Source organism: Notamacropus eugenii, chromosome 5 (genome assembly GCF_028372415.1).
Source record: "Notamacropus eugenii isolate mMacEug1 chromosome 5, mMacEug1.pri_v2, whole genome shotgun sequence".
Classification (NCBI taxonomy): domain Eukaryota; kingdom Metazoa; phylum Chordata; class Mammalia; order Diprotodontia; family Macropodidae; genus Notamacropus; species Notamacropus eugenii.
Genome location: NC_092876.1, coordinates 355304500 through 355317047, shown reverse-complemented (window position 1 = coordinate 355317047; position 12548 = coordinate 355304500). Strand labels below are relative to the sequence as shown.

The 12548-nt window shown below is 37.2% G+C and overlaps 1 protein-coding gene across 4 annotated transcripts in view; it reads left to right on the top strand.

Moving 5' to 3' along the window:
- The window catches only part of SLC35A5 (solute carrier family 35 member A5), a 39338-nt gene that overhangs the window by 18060 nt on the left and 8730 nt on the right, over positions 1 to 12548 (top strand). For 3 of the 4 annotated variants that reach the window (XM_072614003.1, XM_072614004.1, XM_072614005.1), the window contains 2 exons: positions 3414 to 3512; positions 7833 to 7966. In XM_072614003.1, the coding sequence (XP_072470104.1) occupies positions 3414 to 3512; positions 7833 to 7966 (233 nt within the window). The remainder of the gene's footprint in view (positions 1 to 3413; positions 3513 to 7832; positions 7967 to 12548) is intronic. The other variant, XM_072614006.1, reaches the window with a different exon arrangement.

Sequence of the window (12548 nt, the reverse complement as noted above, 5' to 3'; positions counted from 1 at the left end):
AAAATTCTGACAGTAATACTAGGAGGTAAGTACAATAGGCATTATCATCCTCAATTCGCAGGTGGGGAAACTGAATCTCAAAGAAATGATTTACTTGTCTGTCATTACCCAGCTAATAAATGTCAAAGGTAGATTAATTAGAACCCAGTAATTTCTGACATCAATTCCAGCATTTTTCCCCATATACCATTCTCCTTCCCTGAATAAGTCGTGAAGCAGGGGCTGAAACCTAGCTTTTCTGACCCTAAGTCCAAGTGGGAAAAAGCACTGACCAGTAATCAGGAGGCCCTGGATTTTATTCCTAGCTTTGGTTTTTAACTCTCTATGTGATATGAACACAAGGGTATTGTGAGACTCAAATATGATAATGGAATTAAAGCACTTTGTAAATCTTAAAGTGCTATATAAATGCCAACTTTTATGATTTTTATTAGTATCCTACAATCTCCAGACTTTCAGTGTGGTAATGACACTGTTCCCTGAACCTTCAACTTCTTTCCTGCTGAGCTCAAGCAATTGAGCAATATAGGGGTGTGGTGGCAACAGGCTCTCTGGGGAAAAAAAAATCTATGTATACAAACTTTTAAGTTTATTTGCTATTAGTAACACTTTCTTAAGTCTCTAAACAATCAATAAAACAATAGCCCCGATTTATAACAATTACAGATTTCTGAGGTATAAAAGCTCACAGTGAAAATTGACTTGCTGATTAGAACTGACACTAGTACATCTTTCCATAGACGACTCATTTGATCTCACTGTCTCTGCTAACTGTCATATCTCTTCTCTCCTTCATGACTAACCTTCTTGAGAAACCCAGCTACGTTTAATGCCTCCTCCACTTCTTCCCTCACTCATTTATAAGTCCCCTACATTCTGGCTTCCAATCTCATCATTCATCTGACACTGCTGCCTCCAAAGTTATAAATGATCTCTTAACTGTCAAATCTAGTGGCCATTTCTCAGCCATTATCCTTCTTGACCTCTGTGCAGCCTTTCACACTGTCAGTCACCCTCTCCTCCTGGAAACTCTCCTCTCAGGCTTTTGTGAAATTACCTAGTTCTTATCCTACCTTTCTGATTGTTCCATCCTAGTCTCCTTTTTTGGATCTTCATCAAGGTCATGCCCTTAACGGGGATATTAGTCAGTGAATAAACATTTACTAAGTGCCCTTTATGTACCAGCTACTGTGCCAAGCATGGAAGATAAAAAGAAAGGCAAAAGTCATTGCTTACCCACAAAGAGCTCATCATCTAATAGAGGAGACAACATGAAACAACTATACAAAACAATCTATACATAGTATAAACAAGACATAATCAACAGAGAGAAGGCACTAGAATTAAGAGGGATTAAGAAAGACTTCTGATAGGTGGGATTTTAGCTAGGTCTTGAAGGAAGCCAGTGGAGCCAGGAGGCAACGATGAAAAAGATGAAAATGCTTAGTCAGCAGACAGATTGCATTGTGTGAGGAACAGGAAGAGTCCAATGTTACTGCATCTCAGAGTTCATGGGAGGGGAAGTAGGAGGGGAAGGTGTAGAAGACTGAAGCAATGGAGAGAGGGGATGACTGAATGGTAAGCCATGATAGACTTTTAGTGTCAAACAGAATTTTCTATCTGATCCTAGAAATAACAGGGAGTCACTAGAGTTTATTGAATTGAGTGGGGTGAGAGGAGGGGGAAACATGATCAGATCTGCACTTTAGGATGACAAGGCTGTGTCCTAGCCCCTCTTCTTTTCTCCATACTGTGTCATTTGTTGTTCTTATCAGTTCTATGAGTTCACTTGTCATTTCTGTACTGATGTTTTCCAAATCTATTTATCCAGCCCTAACTTCTCTCCTAAGCTCAAATCTTACATCATCTGCCTCTTGGACATACTGAATTGGATGTCCTGTAGAAACCTTAAACTTAAAATGTCCAAAACAAAACTAATTATCTTTCCCCCTCAAACCTTCCCCTCTCCCAAAATGCCCTATTACCTTTAAAAAAAAAAAAAAGAAGATGAATCTTCTATTAAGCACTTACCATATACCAGGTACTGTGCTAAATTCTGGGGATACAAATGTAAGAAAATAAGACAGTCTTGTTATCAAAGAATTCATACTCTAATGAGGGAAGGCAGTCCATAAAAGGAGCTGGAAAGCAGGAGGAGGAGGCTCAGGGCTGCCGAGCAGGTAAAGCTAGTGAGTCTGGGACTACTCTGAAAAGCAGCAGTCCTGGCCAGGGACACAGCAAACAGGAGAGCAGGCATCACATTGCAGGCATACTGAGGTGAGGATGAGTCTGATGGGCAGGTAGTGCACTCCAGAGAGGGAGTGACCTAGGAATCCTTCCCTGTTACTGCTGTGGGTACCACCATCCTCCCAGAAACAGGGACTCACAACCTTGCTGCCATCCTCCACTCCTTACTCCCACCTCCCTCATATGTCTATCAGTTGCCAAATCTTGTCATTTTAACATTCATGACATTTACTATATAGGTTCCCTTCCCTTCACTCACAACCATCACTTTGGTACAAGCCCTTATCCCCTCACACCTAGACTATTACAATAGCTTCTGAGTGGTCTCCTTATCTCATTTCTCTCCCCACTCCAATCCATCCTTTATCAAAGCTACCTCCACTATCAGGGATTTTCCTAAAGCATGTATCTGACCGTGTACCCCCCCTTCTCAACACGTTGCATTGGTTCCCTATTACTTTTGGTATCAAATATAAAATGTTGTCTTTGGCCTTTTATAGCCTGACCTCTTCTTAACCTTTTCAATTGTGTTACACTTTACTTCTTTCTACAAATGCTACAATCTAGTTATACTTTCTTTGGACAGGACACCCCATCTCCTGACTGTGTGTTTTCACTGGCTGTCCATTCATGCCTGACATGTTCACCTTCCTCATCTCTGCCTCCTGGCTGCCCTGGCTTCCACCAAGGTTAAGCTTAAGTCCCACATTTGGTGGAGGTGTTTCGTGTTCCTTTTCTCTGCACTCCCCACCCCCAGTAGTGTCACCGCTCTGAGATCATCTTTCACTTCTACTGTATTTTTTTGCACATTGTTTCCCTCTCCTTAGAATGTGAGCCCCTGGAGAGCAAAGATGATGTTTGTCATTTTATTGTCTCTCCAATGCTCACCACTGTGCTTGGCACATAACAGGGTCTTAATAAATGCTTGTTGATGATTGAGCCTTGGTTTATTCATCTGTAAATGGGGATATTTATACTCTTGTTCACAAAATTTTCATGAGAAAATGCTACGTGAATGCCCTTCTATATTCCAGTTCTGCAAATTGTCTATAAAACAATGTTTCACTGGAAGTACATTTATAATAAATGCTTCATAAAGCATGTATCAAATTAATGAGTATATTAATGCCAGATAGAATAACAAATTCCTCTCTGTTCTCTTTCAGAGAATAAATATGATTATCTTCCTACAACTGTCAACATGTGTTCAGAACTTGTGAAGCTGATCTTTTGTGTGGCTGTGGCAATCTGGGTTGTGAAGAAAGGTAAGGGAGGCCCATCCCTCAGAATTTCTTCATCGTTAGAATTATAGGTAGCACAGTGGATAGAGTGCAGGGCCTGAAGTCAGGAAGACTCATCTTCATGAGTTCAAATCAGGCCTCACACACTTAATAGTTGGGTGATCCTGGGCCAGTCATGTAACCCTGTTTGCCTCAGTTTCTCATCTGTAAAATGAACTGGAGAATGAAACGACAAGCCATTCCAGTATCTCTGCCAAGAAGACCCCAAATGGGACCACAAAGCAACTGAACAGCAACATTAGCATTCTAGAGCTCAAAGGGACCTTATAAATCATCCTGCCCAAGCTCAATCTACAAATGGGTAAACTGTGGCCCAGGGGAAGGTGGTCACACACTCTATTAAATAAGCATTTATTTCAATCACCAAATTCATCAAGCATTTATGATTATGTGTGGACAAAGACAAAAATGAAAAAATGGGTCCCTTCCCTCAAGCAGCTTGTTTTATGTTACAAGGAGACAAGTATATAAATACTTTAAATATAAAATGTCTATGAAGAAACTGGAAAATAATGTTTTCAGGGTGGGGAGAGTAATTCTAAAAACTGAGAGTATTAGGGAAGGCCTCATGTAGAAGATGGAACTTGAAACAAGCTTTGAGGGAACTAAGAATCCAAGACTCTTTGGGGTGCCATTTGAGGTTTTCTTGGCAAAAATACTGGAATGGTTTGCTATTTCCTTCTCTAGTTCCTTGTACAGATGAGGAAACGGAGGCAAATATGATTAAGTGACTTGCCCAGGGTCACACAGCTAGGAAGTGCTCTGCTGACTCCAGCACTTTTCCCATTGCACCTCTGAGCTTCCCCAGTAAGCAATATCAATGTAAGCAGTTATTTTTAACAACTTGTTTTTCTATCTTTTTCTGTTAGATCTGGGACAAGTCAGTATCTTACTATTATTCTTTTTTATTTAATGTTTTGTCTAAAATGTCAGAGGTGTGCAAAGTAACTGCTTTTTGGATTTTAATAAATGTATTTTTAGCATGGAAGCTTACCCTCTTTATGCTTACTGAAGGCATCCTTGGTACCACTTTGGTAGTAAATGGAACAATAGGAATGATATGGACCTTATCCTATTCCCATATAATTTTGATCTTCTCTTCTAGGTCTATATATTTTAAAAACTTTTCGTTTATGTAGTTTGGAAAGTGTAATATTTAGTTTGGTAACTCTATCTAAAATGTTATTTTTAAATTTCTTTGGATCAATATTATTTCTGGGTGAATGTGGGCAACAGTTCAATCTGTGATAGCGGTTTATTGTCCAATAAGGGTTATTGGTTGAATTCTTCAGGATATTTTGAAATCCATATTGAACTTTGGGGATTTGTAATGTCAGTCAGTGAAAGATTATCATGTATAATTTTAGCAGCTAGTCATATATTCTAGATATTTGTTAGGTGCTACATTTTTTAAGCTTGTAGTGATGTGCTACACAATTTTTGCTATTTCCTGATACAATCAACATTAATCACTAAGTCTGAACTCCTTAAGGACAACCCTTCTATAAATTTTGGTAGCAAATACCTGGCACTAAATTGTACCAGCATAAACAAAAGTCTGCAGAACTTATCCATTTGTTTTAAGTCTCTTTGTCAACATATTGTTATCCAGGTTTATGCAGATATTGCCCAGTGAGGGCCTTTTGACTTCATTCTTGAGTTTTAGTCATTTCGTAGGCTCTCAGAGCTAAATCATTTTAGGTTACATTCCACAAATCCAAATCCACTTGCTTCTTATTCATATTCTACTGTTGCTCAGTAAAGCAATGTCTGCTTATTCCAGAATTATTTCTCTTGATTATTGATCTGCTCTAATAATGTCTATCAAAACTCTTCTTCCTTTTTGGTAAGAAAGTGTCCTTTTATATTAGTTGTGATAGACCTTGTTTCTTTTAATATTGTGTGGATTTTTGTTGAGGTTCCTAAGTATTTATATATTTATAAATATCTATATATTTTGCTTTTACATGGCTTTTATTTCTGAATATGTTCCTCTTTCTCAGCAAATCATCCCTTGTAACAGAATTTTTCAAAAAAGGACAGAGGGGGAAAGAAGATGAGCAAAACTCACCAGTTTCTCAACTGATGCTGATAGTCTGTGTGACCTCTGCCAAGCTTATGTCACATTCAGTTTATTTTGTTGTTGTTTCCGTTTGTATTGTTCTCGTCGGGACAAGGTGCTGCATGGAGGGTCAGGAAGACCTGGCTTCACACAGCACCATGGAGAGTCCCCTAACCTCTGTCAGCCCTCATCTTCTCATCTGTTGGGTGGAGAGAGCAATAGCATCTACCTTGGAGGGTAGTTGTGAGGATCAAGTGAGACAGCGTGGATAAAGTGTCTTACTAACCTTATTTATATTAGCTATTATTATTGTAGTCATTATTTATATTGGGGGGGGGGGGCTTTATTCTCTGTGCCAGTTCATACAAATCTTCCCATGCTTCTCTGAGTTCTTCATGCTTTTTGTTTTCTCTAGTCCAGGACTATTCCATTCCATACTCAGTTGGTGGCCATTGACAAACTCTTAAAAAGATACATTCAGCTTGTAGCTCAGAATCTTGAGTTATTTGTATGTAATCCTGAATTAATTTGTAGATATAGGTTTACATATTGTCTCCTCTTAAGTAAGTATCTTTTAAGGGATGTTTCATTTTGGCCTTACATATAGATCTCTTGATCTATAATCAATCTTGCAGATTCTGAGTTATATCTATTAGAAAAAAATGTCCATTATAAATTCTCAGCTGATTTTTTTAGTCATGAAACATGTATTTTGAAATTGTAAATGTTATGTTAATGCATGTAATAAACCATATTTTGAAACTTTTCAGACAGAATGAAAACTTATCCATAGCCATAAAAAATGGCATATTGATTGTAAAATCTGAAGTAATAACATTTTTGTTTCTTTCATGATATTTCTAACATAACAAAATCATTATCCTTCCTAATGAGATCTCTTTAAAAGTATATTTCTGTAATATTTAGGTTATACCTTTTTCATCTTGCTGCTTCTTAATCTGATATTTGTTTAAAATAGCCAAACCACAAGGCATAGGTTTCTTTGTTTCTTAGTATTAAATTTGCTGTTGAAAGAGTACCCTGTAGTTTATTTGATAAAAAAAAAAAAAATGAACAAATGATTAAGTAGGCACTCAATAAATGCTTATTGATTGATTCTTGTTACTTAGCTATGTTGCCTGAGCTATTTATGTTGTGGAAGTATGCCATATTATATATACTTTCTGTATAGTACTATGTTCTATATACATACTATATATTTTCTGTGTGATATTGGCTCTGAAAAAGCATTAGTGAATAGAGTTCCAGTCTTGGAGTCAAGATTCAAATCCTATTTTTGACACTTATTATCTCTGTGACCTTAGACTGGTAATTTAACATCTTAGTTCCTCCAAAACTCCCTAGGATTTTATATACTAAGAAGTCTTTGTTGGGGGAGGGAGTATCTCATTCTGATGAATTCATGAATCACTGGAAAATCATGTTATTGAATCTGTTCTGTGTCTAGTGAGCTTTAACTGTGAGGCTTAATATAAGCAAGCAGTTTCTAAGAGGTAGCCTAGAAAGAGAACTTCCAGCAGTTCATTTAAGGATCTCATTTCATATTAGACTAAGTTTCATAATCTAAAATTCTGGATGGGAAATGTTGAAAGATACATGAAATTTGGGCATTTTTGTGCTTTGTTTGAACTTTGTGCCATTGCTCTTTCTCCCCTTTTCCCTTTATCTATGGAGTAACTTCCACTAGAGGTTTTTGAAACCAGAGTATATTCAGATTATTCAGTTGAATGCTAAGGTTAGTTTTCTTTAGTGCCACAAAGGTGAATTCAAATTTGAACTCTAGTCCATCTTTTTAAGACCACAATGAGAAAATAAGTTTCTACTCTAAACATCTGACTATTTCTTCTAGCTTATTGCCTTATTCTTTCTTCTTAGTCTTATGCCAATAGACGTAAAGTAAAATTATGTACATATTCCTAGATCTTCTCAATTGTTACTTCCAGGATCTCAAATAAATAGAAATCATGGTCAGAGAAGGACAGAGAAGAGGTACATCAACAATATATAAAACATTTATATTCTTTTCTATATTCATTATTATCCTTTATTTTCTAAGATTATTGAACAGTCACCTATACAAATCCATAAATCCTTTTTTAAAGAAGCATTTTGAGAAATGAAATTTAGTTTTGTCTTTTCATCTAAAAGTTTGGTCATTTTTACCAATACCAGTTGCATATCCATTTTATCTTTTCCTGTAGAGGACTATCAGTGTAAAAATTTTGGATGTGCCTCTTGGAGAGAACTCTGCCATTATATGAAGTGGTCCATTCCTGCCTTCCTTTACTTTCTGGATAACCTGATTGTCTTCTATGTCCTGTCCTATCTTCAGCCTGTAAGTAAACAACAAAAAGAAAAAAACATCATTGAAGCAATACAGGAAACATCCCTGAACTGTTCCCTTACTGTTTGTTGACTTTGGTTTTCTTATGTTGAAGTTAGCATTGGTGCTATTTATTCCTGTTATTGGCCTTCTTGGGTCAGCATGAGCTGTTTTTTAAGTTCTAAACTAGAACTTTTGTAGTAGGCTTATTTAGGGCAGCCGATAATTCTGGCAAATTGTGAGAGACTTCCTTGGATTGGCACAGTTCCTGCCCTTTGGTGGAAGACTGCCAGTTCTGGTAATCTGTGAGTGCCTTCTAAATAATCTCTCTTCTTTTAATCTAAGCCATCCTCCACACAAGCATCAAAATGATTTTCTTAAAACCTTAGTCTGATCATATCTTTCCCACCATGACTTACTCACTGAACTCCAGTGATTCCTTAGTCCCTCAGCCTTTATAACCTGGCCCCATCCTATCTTCCTACTAGTTTTAAGCATTACTTTTCCTCAAAAACTCTTTGGGCCAGGCTTTTTGGCCTAGTTTCTTTTCCTCACACATGAAATTCCATTTCCTTTCTCTTTGCCTTTACACTAGCTATGTTTTACCTCTGCAATATTCTCCCTCCTCACCTTTGTCTCTTATGATTCCTGGCTTCTTTCAGCTTAGCTTCCTTGACTCAAATGTCTCCTTCCACAATGGACCTTTACTGGTATCCCCAGATGCTAGAGCCTTCTCCTTTACGGTTACCTTCCATCTATTCTGTGTATATTTCATGTGTGCCTGTTTAGATAATTATTTACTTCGCTCTTTGAGGGAAGGGACTATTTCTGCTTTTTCTTTGTATCCCCAGTGCATAAAAAAAGTCTGTCAAATATATAGTCACCACTTAATAAAATGCTTATTGATTCATTGATTGAATTCAGCCAGCATTTATTAACACCTATTTTCTGTAAGAGCCCGGTCCCTTGAAATGTGTTCTACCAGTTACCAGTCATCTGGGGCTGAGTGGATGTGAGATTAATAAAGAAGGTTTAAAAAGGGACATTCCCCTGGAGATATCAGTAGAAGCACCACTCTAGGTAGAACCTTGGACTGATTTGACTTATAGACTTCTTCATACTTGGTGCACATCCTATCCCATAGCTAGCAAATTCCTACTTTGTATTCATGTATTCCTTGTGATTCAGAAATAACTGTCTGCCGAGGCAAACTACTTTTTCCTTCCTCTTAGGACTCTTAACTCTCCTTGTACTCTTAACCCTATTCAGTTCAACCTGAATGCTTTGTGGTCCCATCTCTCTTCTGTCTTTTCCCTGCATGCAGACCCCAGGAAACCCTATGCTACTATTAATACAATGCCCTTCATCCTCAGTTTATTCCTCACCCTTCTTGCATCTTCTGGCACTCAAAGAAATCTCTCTTTTGAAGATATCTTCTCTCTTGCTAGCCTTTCTTTTGAGGGTATATACAAAAGCCAGCTGGACTAGTCAGCGTACAAGTATTCCTGACAGACTTCTCATTCATGCTTTTGCCACCATCACTCACCAGTCTCTCTTCCTTTGAGATTTACTTCATATATGGAACATTTAAAAGAAAAATTTATTTTCTCTCCTCACTCTACCCCCACCTCATTGGAAAAAAAACAAAACAAAACAAGTTCATTGTAACAGACATACATAGTCAAGCAAGACAAACTCCCCCAGTGACTGAAAGCTATGTCTAATTCTGTGCTCTAAATTTATCATCTCATGATTAGATTTGTTTGTTCAAAAACTTTTAGATATTATATAATCAAAACTATTTTATTTTCTGTGATTCTTTCTGTCCTTTGTTTGGTAACGAATGTTTCTTTTCCTCATAGATCTGATAGGTAATTTTTTTTCATATTTCTTTCATTTGTTTATAATGTGACCTTTTATATCTAGATCACATAGACATTTGAAGCTTATCTGGTATAAAGTATGAGGTGCTGGTCTAAATCTAATTTATTTGAGTTTTCCCAGTAGCTTTTATCAAATAGTAATTCCTTACCCCAGTAGCTGGGGTCTCTCTGTTTATGGAACACAAGACTACTAGATGCATTTGCTTCTATATGTTGGGTAGTTAATCTGTTCTACTGCTCAGTCCCTCTATTTTTTAGTACAAAATTATTTTTAGAATTACCCCTTTGTACGATAGTTTGAGATCTGGTACTATCAGGCCTCTAGGTCTCCTTCATTCCAACTTCTTCATCATTTCCTTTGAGAGCTTGACCTTTTTTTGCCTCCATATGAATTTCATTACTATTTTTTCTAGTTCTATAAAGTAATACTTTGGTAGCTTGATTTGATACTGAATAAGTAAATAATTTAGGTAGTATCATTTTTATTGACTAATTTTAATTTCTTCAATTATTTAGATCTGGGCAGTGTTCAGATTCTTATTGCCTTCATCTGCTTCTCAATAAATCCTTAGTACCTGACTTACAAACATCTCCACCCCAACCCTTGCCCTTATTCTTGAGGACTTAGGTCTTTGGATTGATGACCCCACAAACACCCACAAACACTTCATAAAGTTTATCAATCTCCTTAATGCTGCTTTCTCTCTCCAATGTGGCTTAGCAGCTGACAAGAACAGTCACCCTAAATCCTACTATCATCCCAGGCTGATCCAGAATTCAAAAAAATACCTCTCAAGTCATCATTTCCTAGAATTTTTCTTACCCTTTCCCACAGTCTTCTTCCACTTAATCTTTCCTTTTCTGTATACTCTCAGCCTCCTTGTTTTCTTAGTCCATTGCTCCTGTTCTGGCTTTACTTCTCTCCTTTCACAATCTGGACCCTAGATTTAATCTGTTTAAGAAAAAAAAAAAAGAAGCACAGTGCATAATCTTTATATTCCTTTCTCCTTTGTCCTTAAACTTTTTAAACCCTGCTAATCCTCATCTTAGGAGTATCTAACTTGTGATCATCAGATTTTACATCTATATTAGAAAGAAACCCTTGCACTCGCCTTCTCCAGCCCTCCCTTCTTGTAGAAGAGAACACTGAGGTCACTTGCCCAAGTTAACACAGAGAGTATAGCAGGGCTGGACCTTGAACCAAGGTCCCCAGCTGCAAAGGCAGCAGCACTGTTTACTTTGTACTATTTTGCCATCTTTGATCTTACTCCTGATGTACCAAATACTGCTGGAGGAAGTCACAAAATCATGCAAATTGGACCAACTGCAGATCCACATTGTCTAACTTCATCATAGCCCTCACAGCAATCATTTTTCTTTGTTTCTTTTAAAAAAAGTTAACAAAAGGAGGGCTATATAAGGCTATAGTCATTAATTTACTGCCTCTGGTTTGACCATGCCAATGTGTAGGTCAGAAGACTAAGGGAAGAGCTCCTGACTCCTCGTGGGCTGCCTATGTACTTAGGTCAAATCATTCCTTCCATTTGTTTCTGTGTGTTTACCTTTCTACGATTCTCTTGATTCCTTTGTATTTCAAAGTATCTACTCAGCTTGGGTCTCTTCATTAGGAATACTTAGAAGTCCTCTATTTCTTTAAAGAGATATTTTTCCCCTTGTAAGATTACACTTAGTTTTGCCAGGTGAGTTATTCTTGATCTAAGCCTTTACCTTTCTGCCTTTTGGAATATTACATTCAAAGCTTTCCTCTCTTTGCCCTGCTGTGGTATGAGATCCAGATGATCTCAATGCTGAATACTTGCCATTCTGTTGTTCTTTTTTAGTTACTCACCCAGACTATTCACATATGGGATGTGTTAACCAGATCTAAAGGAAAGTCAAGCAGTTTCTTTAACCAAAGTGCCCTTTCCCTAGACTGTTCTATGCTTTGCCAAGCTTTAATATTGACTTAAAAATTCAACTCTCCCAGGAAGGCTTCTGTTAGTCACTTGGCACACATCTCATCTCAACCTCTTCATTGTATCAATAGCACCTTCACTTCTTTCTATGTATGTATAAGTATACAAATCTATGTTTTCACATTGTATCTGTGATTTTCAGACTTATCTTTACAAAAGACAGGAGACTTCTTAGCAGAGGCTAGGTGGCAAAGTGGATAAACTAGGGCACTGAGCTTCAGGAAGACCTGAATTCAAATCCTCACTCATTGTTAATAGCTCTGTGACCTTGTGCAAGTCATTAAGTGACTATCTCAGCCTCAGTTTCCTCACCTGTAAAATGTGGATAATAATAGCACTTTCCCCTCAGGGCTGTAAGAATCAGATGAGATAACATGTGCAAAACTTTGAAGTGCTATATAAATGTTAGTTATTGCTATTACCACTTAACTTTTATTTCACCTAACCAAAATTATATGCAAGGTGTCCCAAAGGTCTTAGTGTGGTTTTAAGTTTTAATAGCTTTAAAGTTCTCTAAAACTTTTGGGATGCTGTATTTCAACTTCATCTAGAACAGTGAGTGCTGTCTGCCCTGCCGACACATAATAAATAAATAATTATGAACGTATTTCACAGTTTCTATATTTTCTAGCTCTACTAAGGGAAGCAATATGTGAAAAAGTGATGTTTGCATTTCTACATTTCCTTTATTAGTCAACATTTGTGTATTTTTTTTTTACCAGTAATTTAACTCAA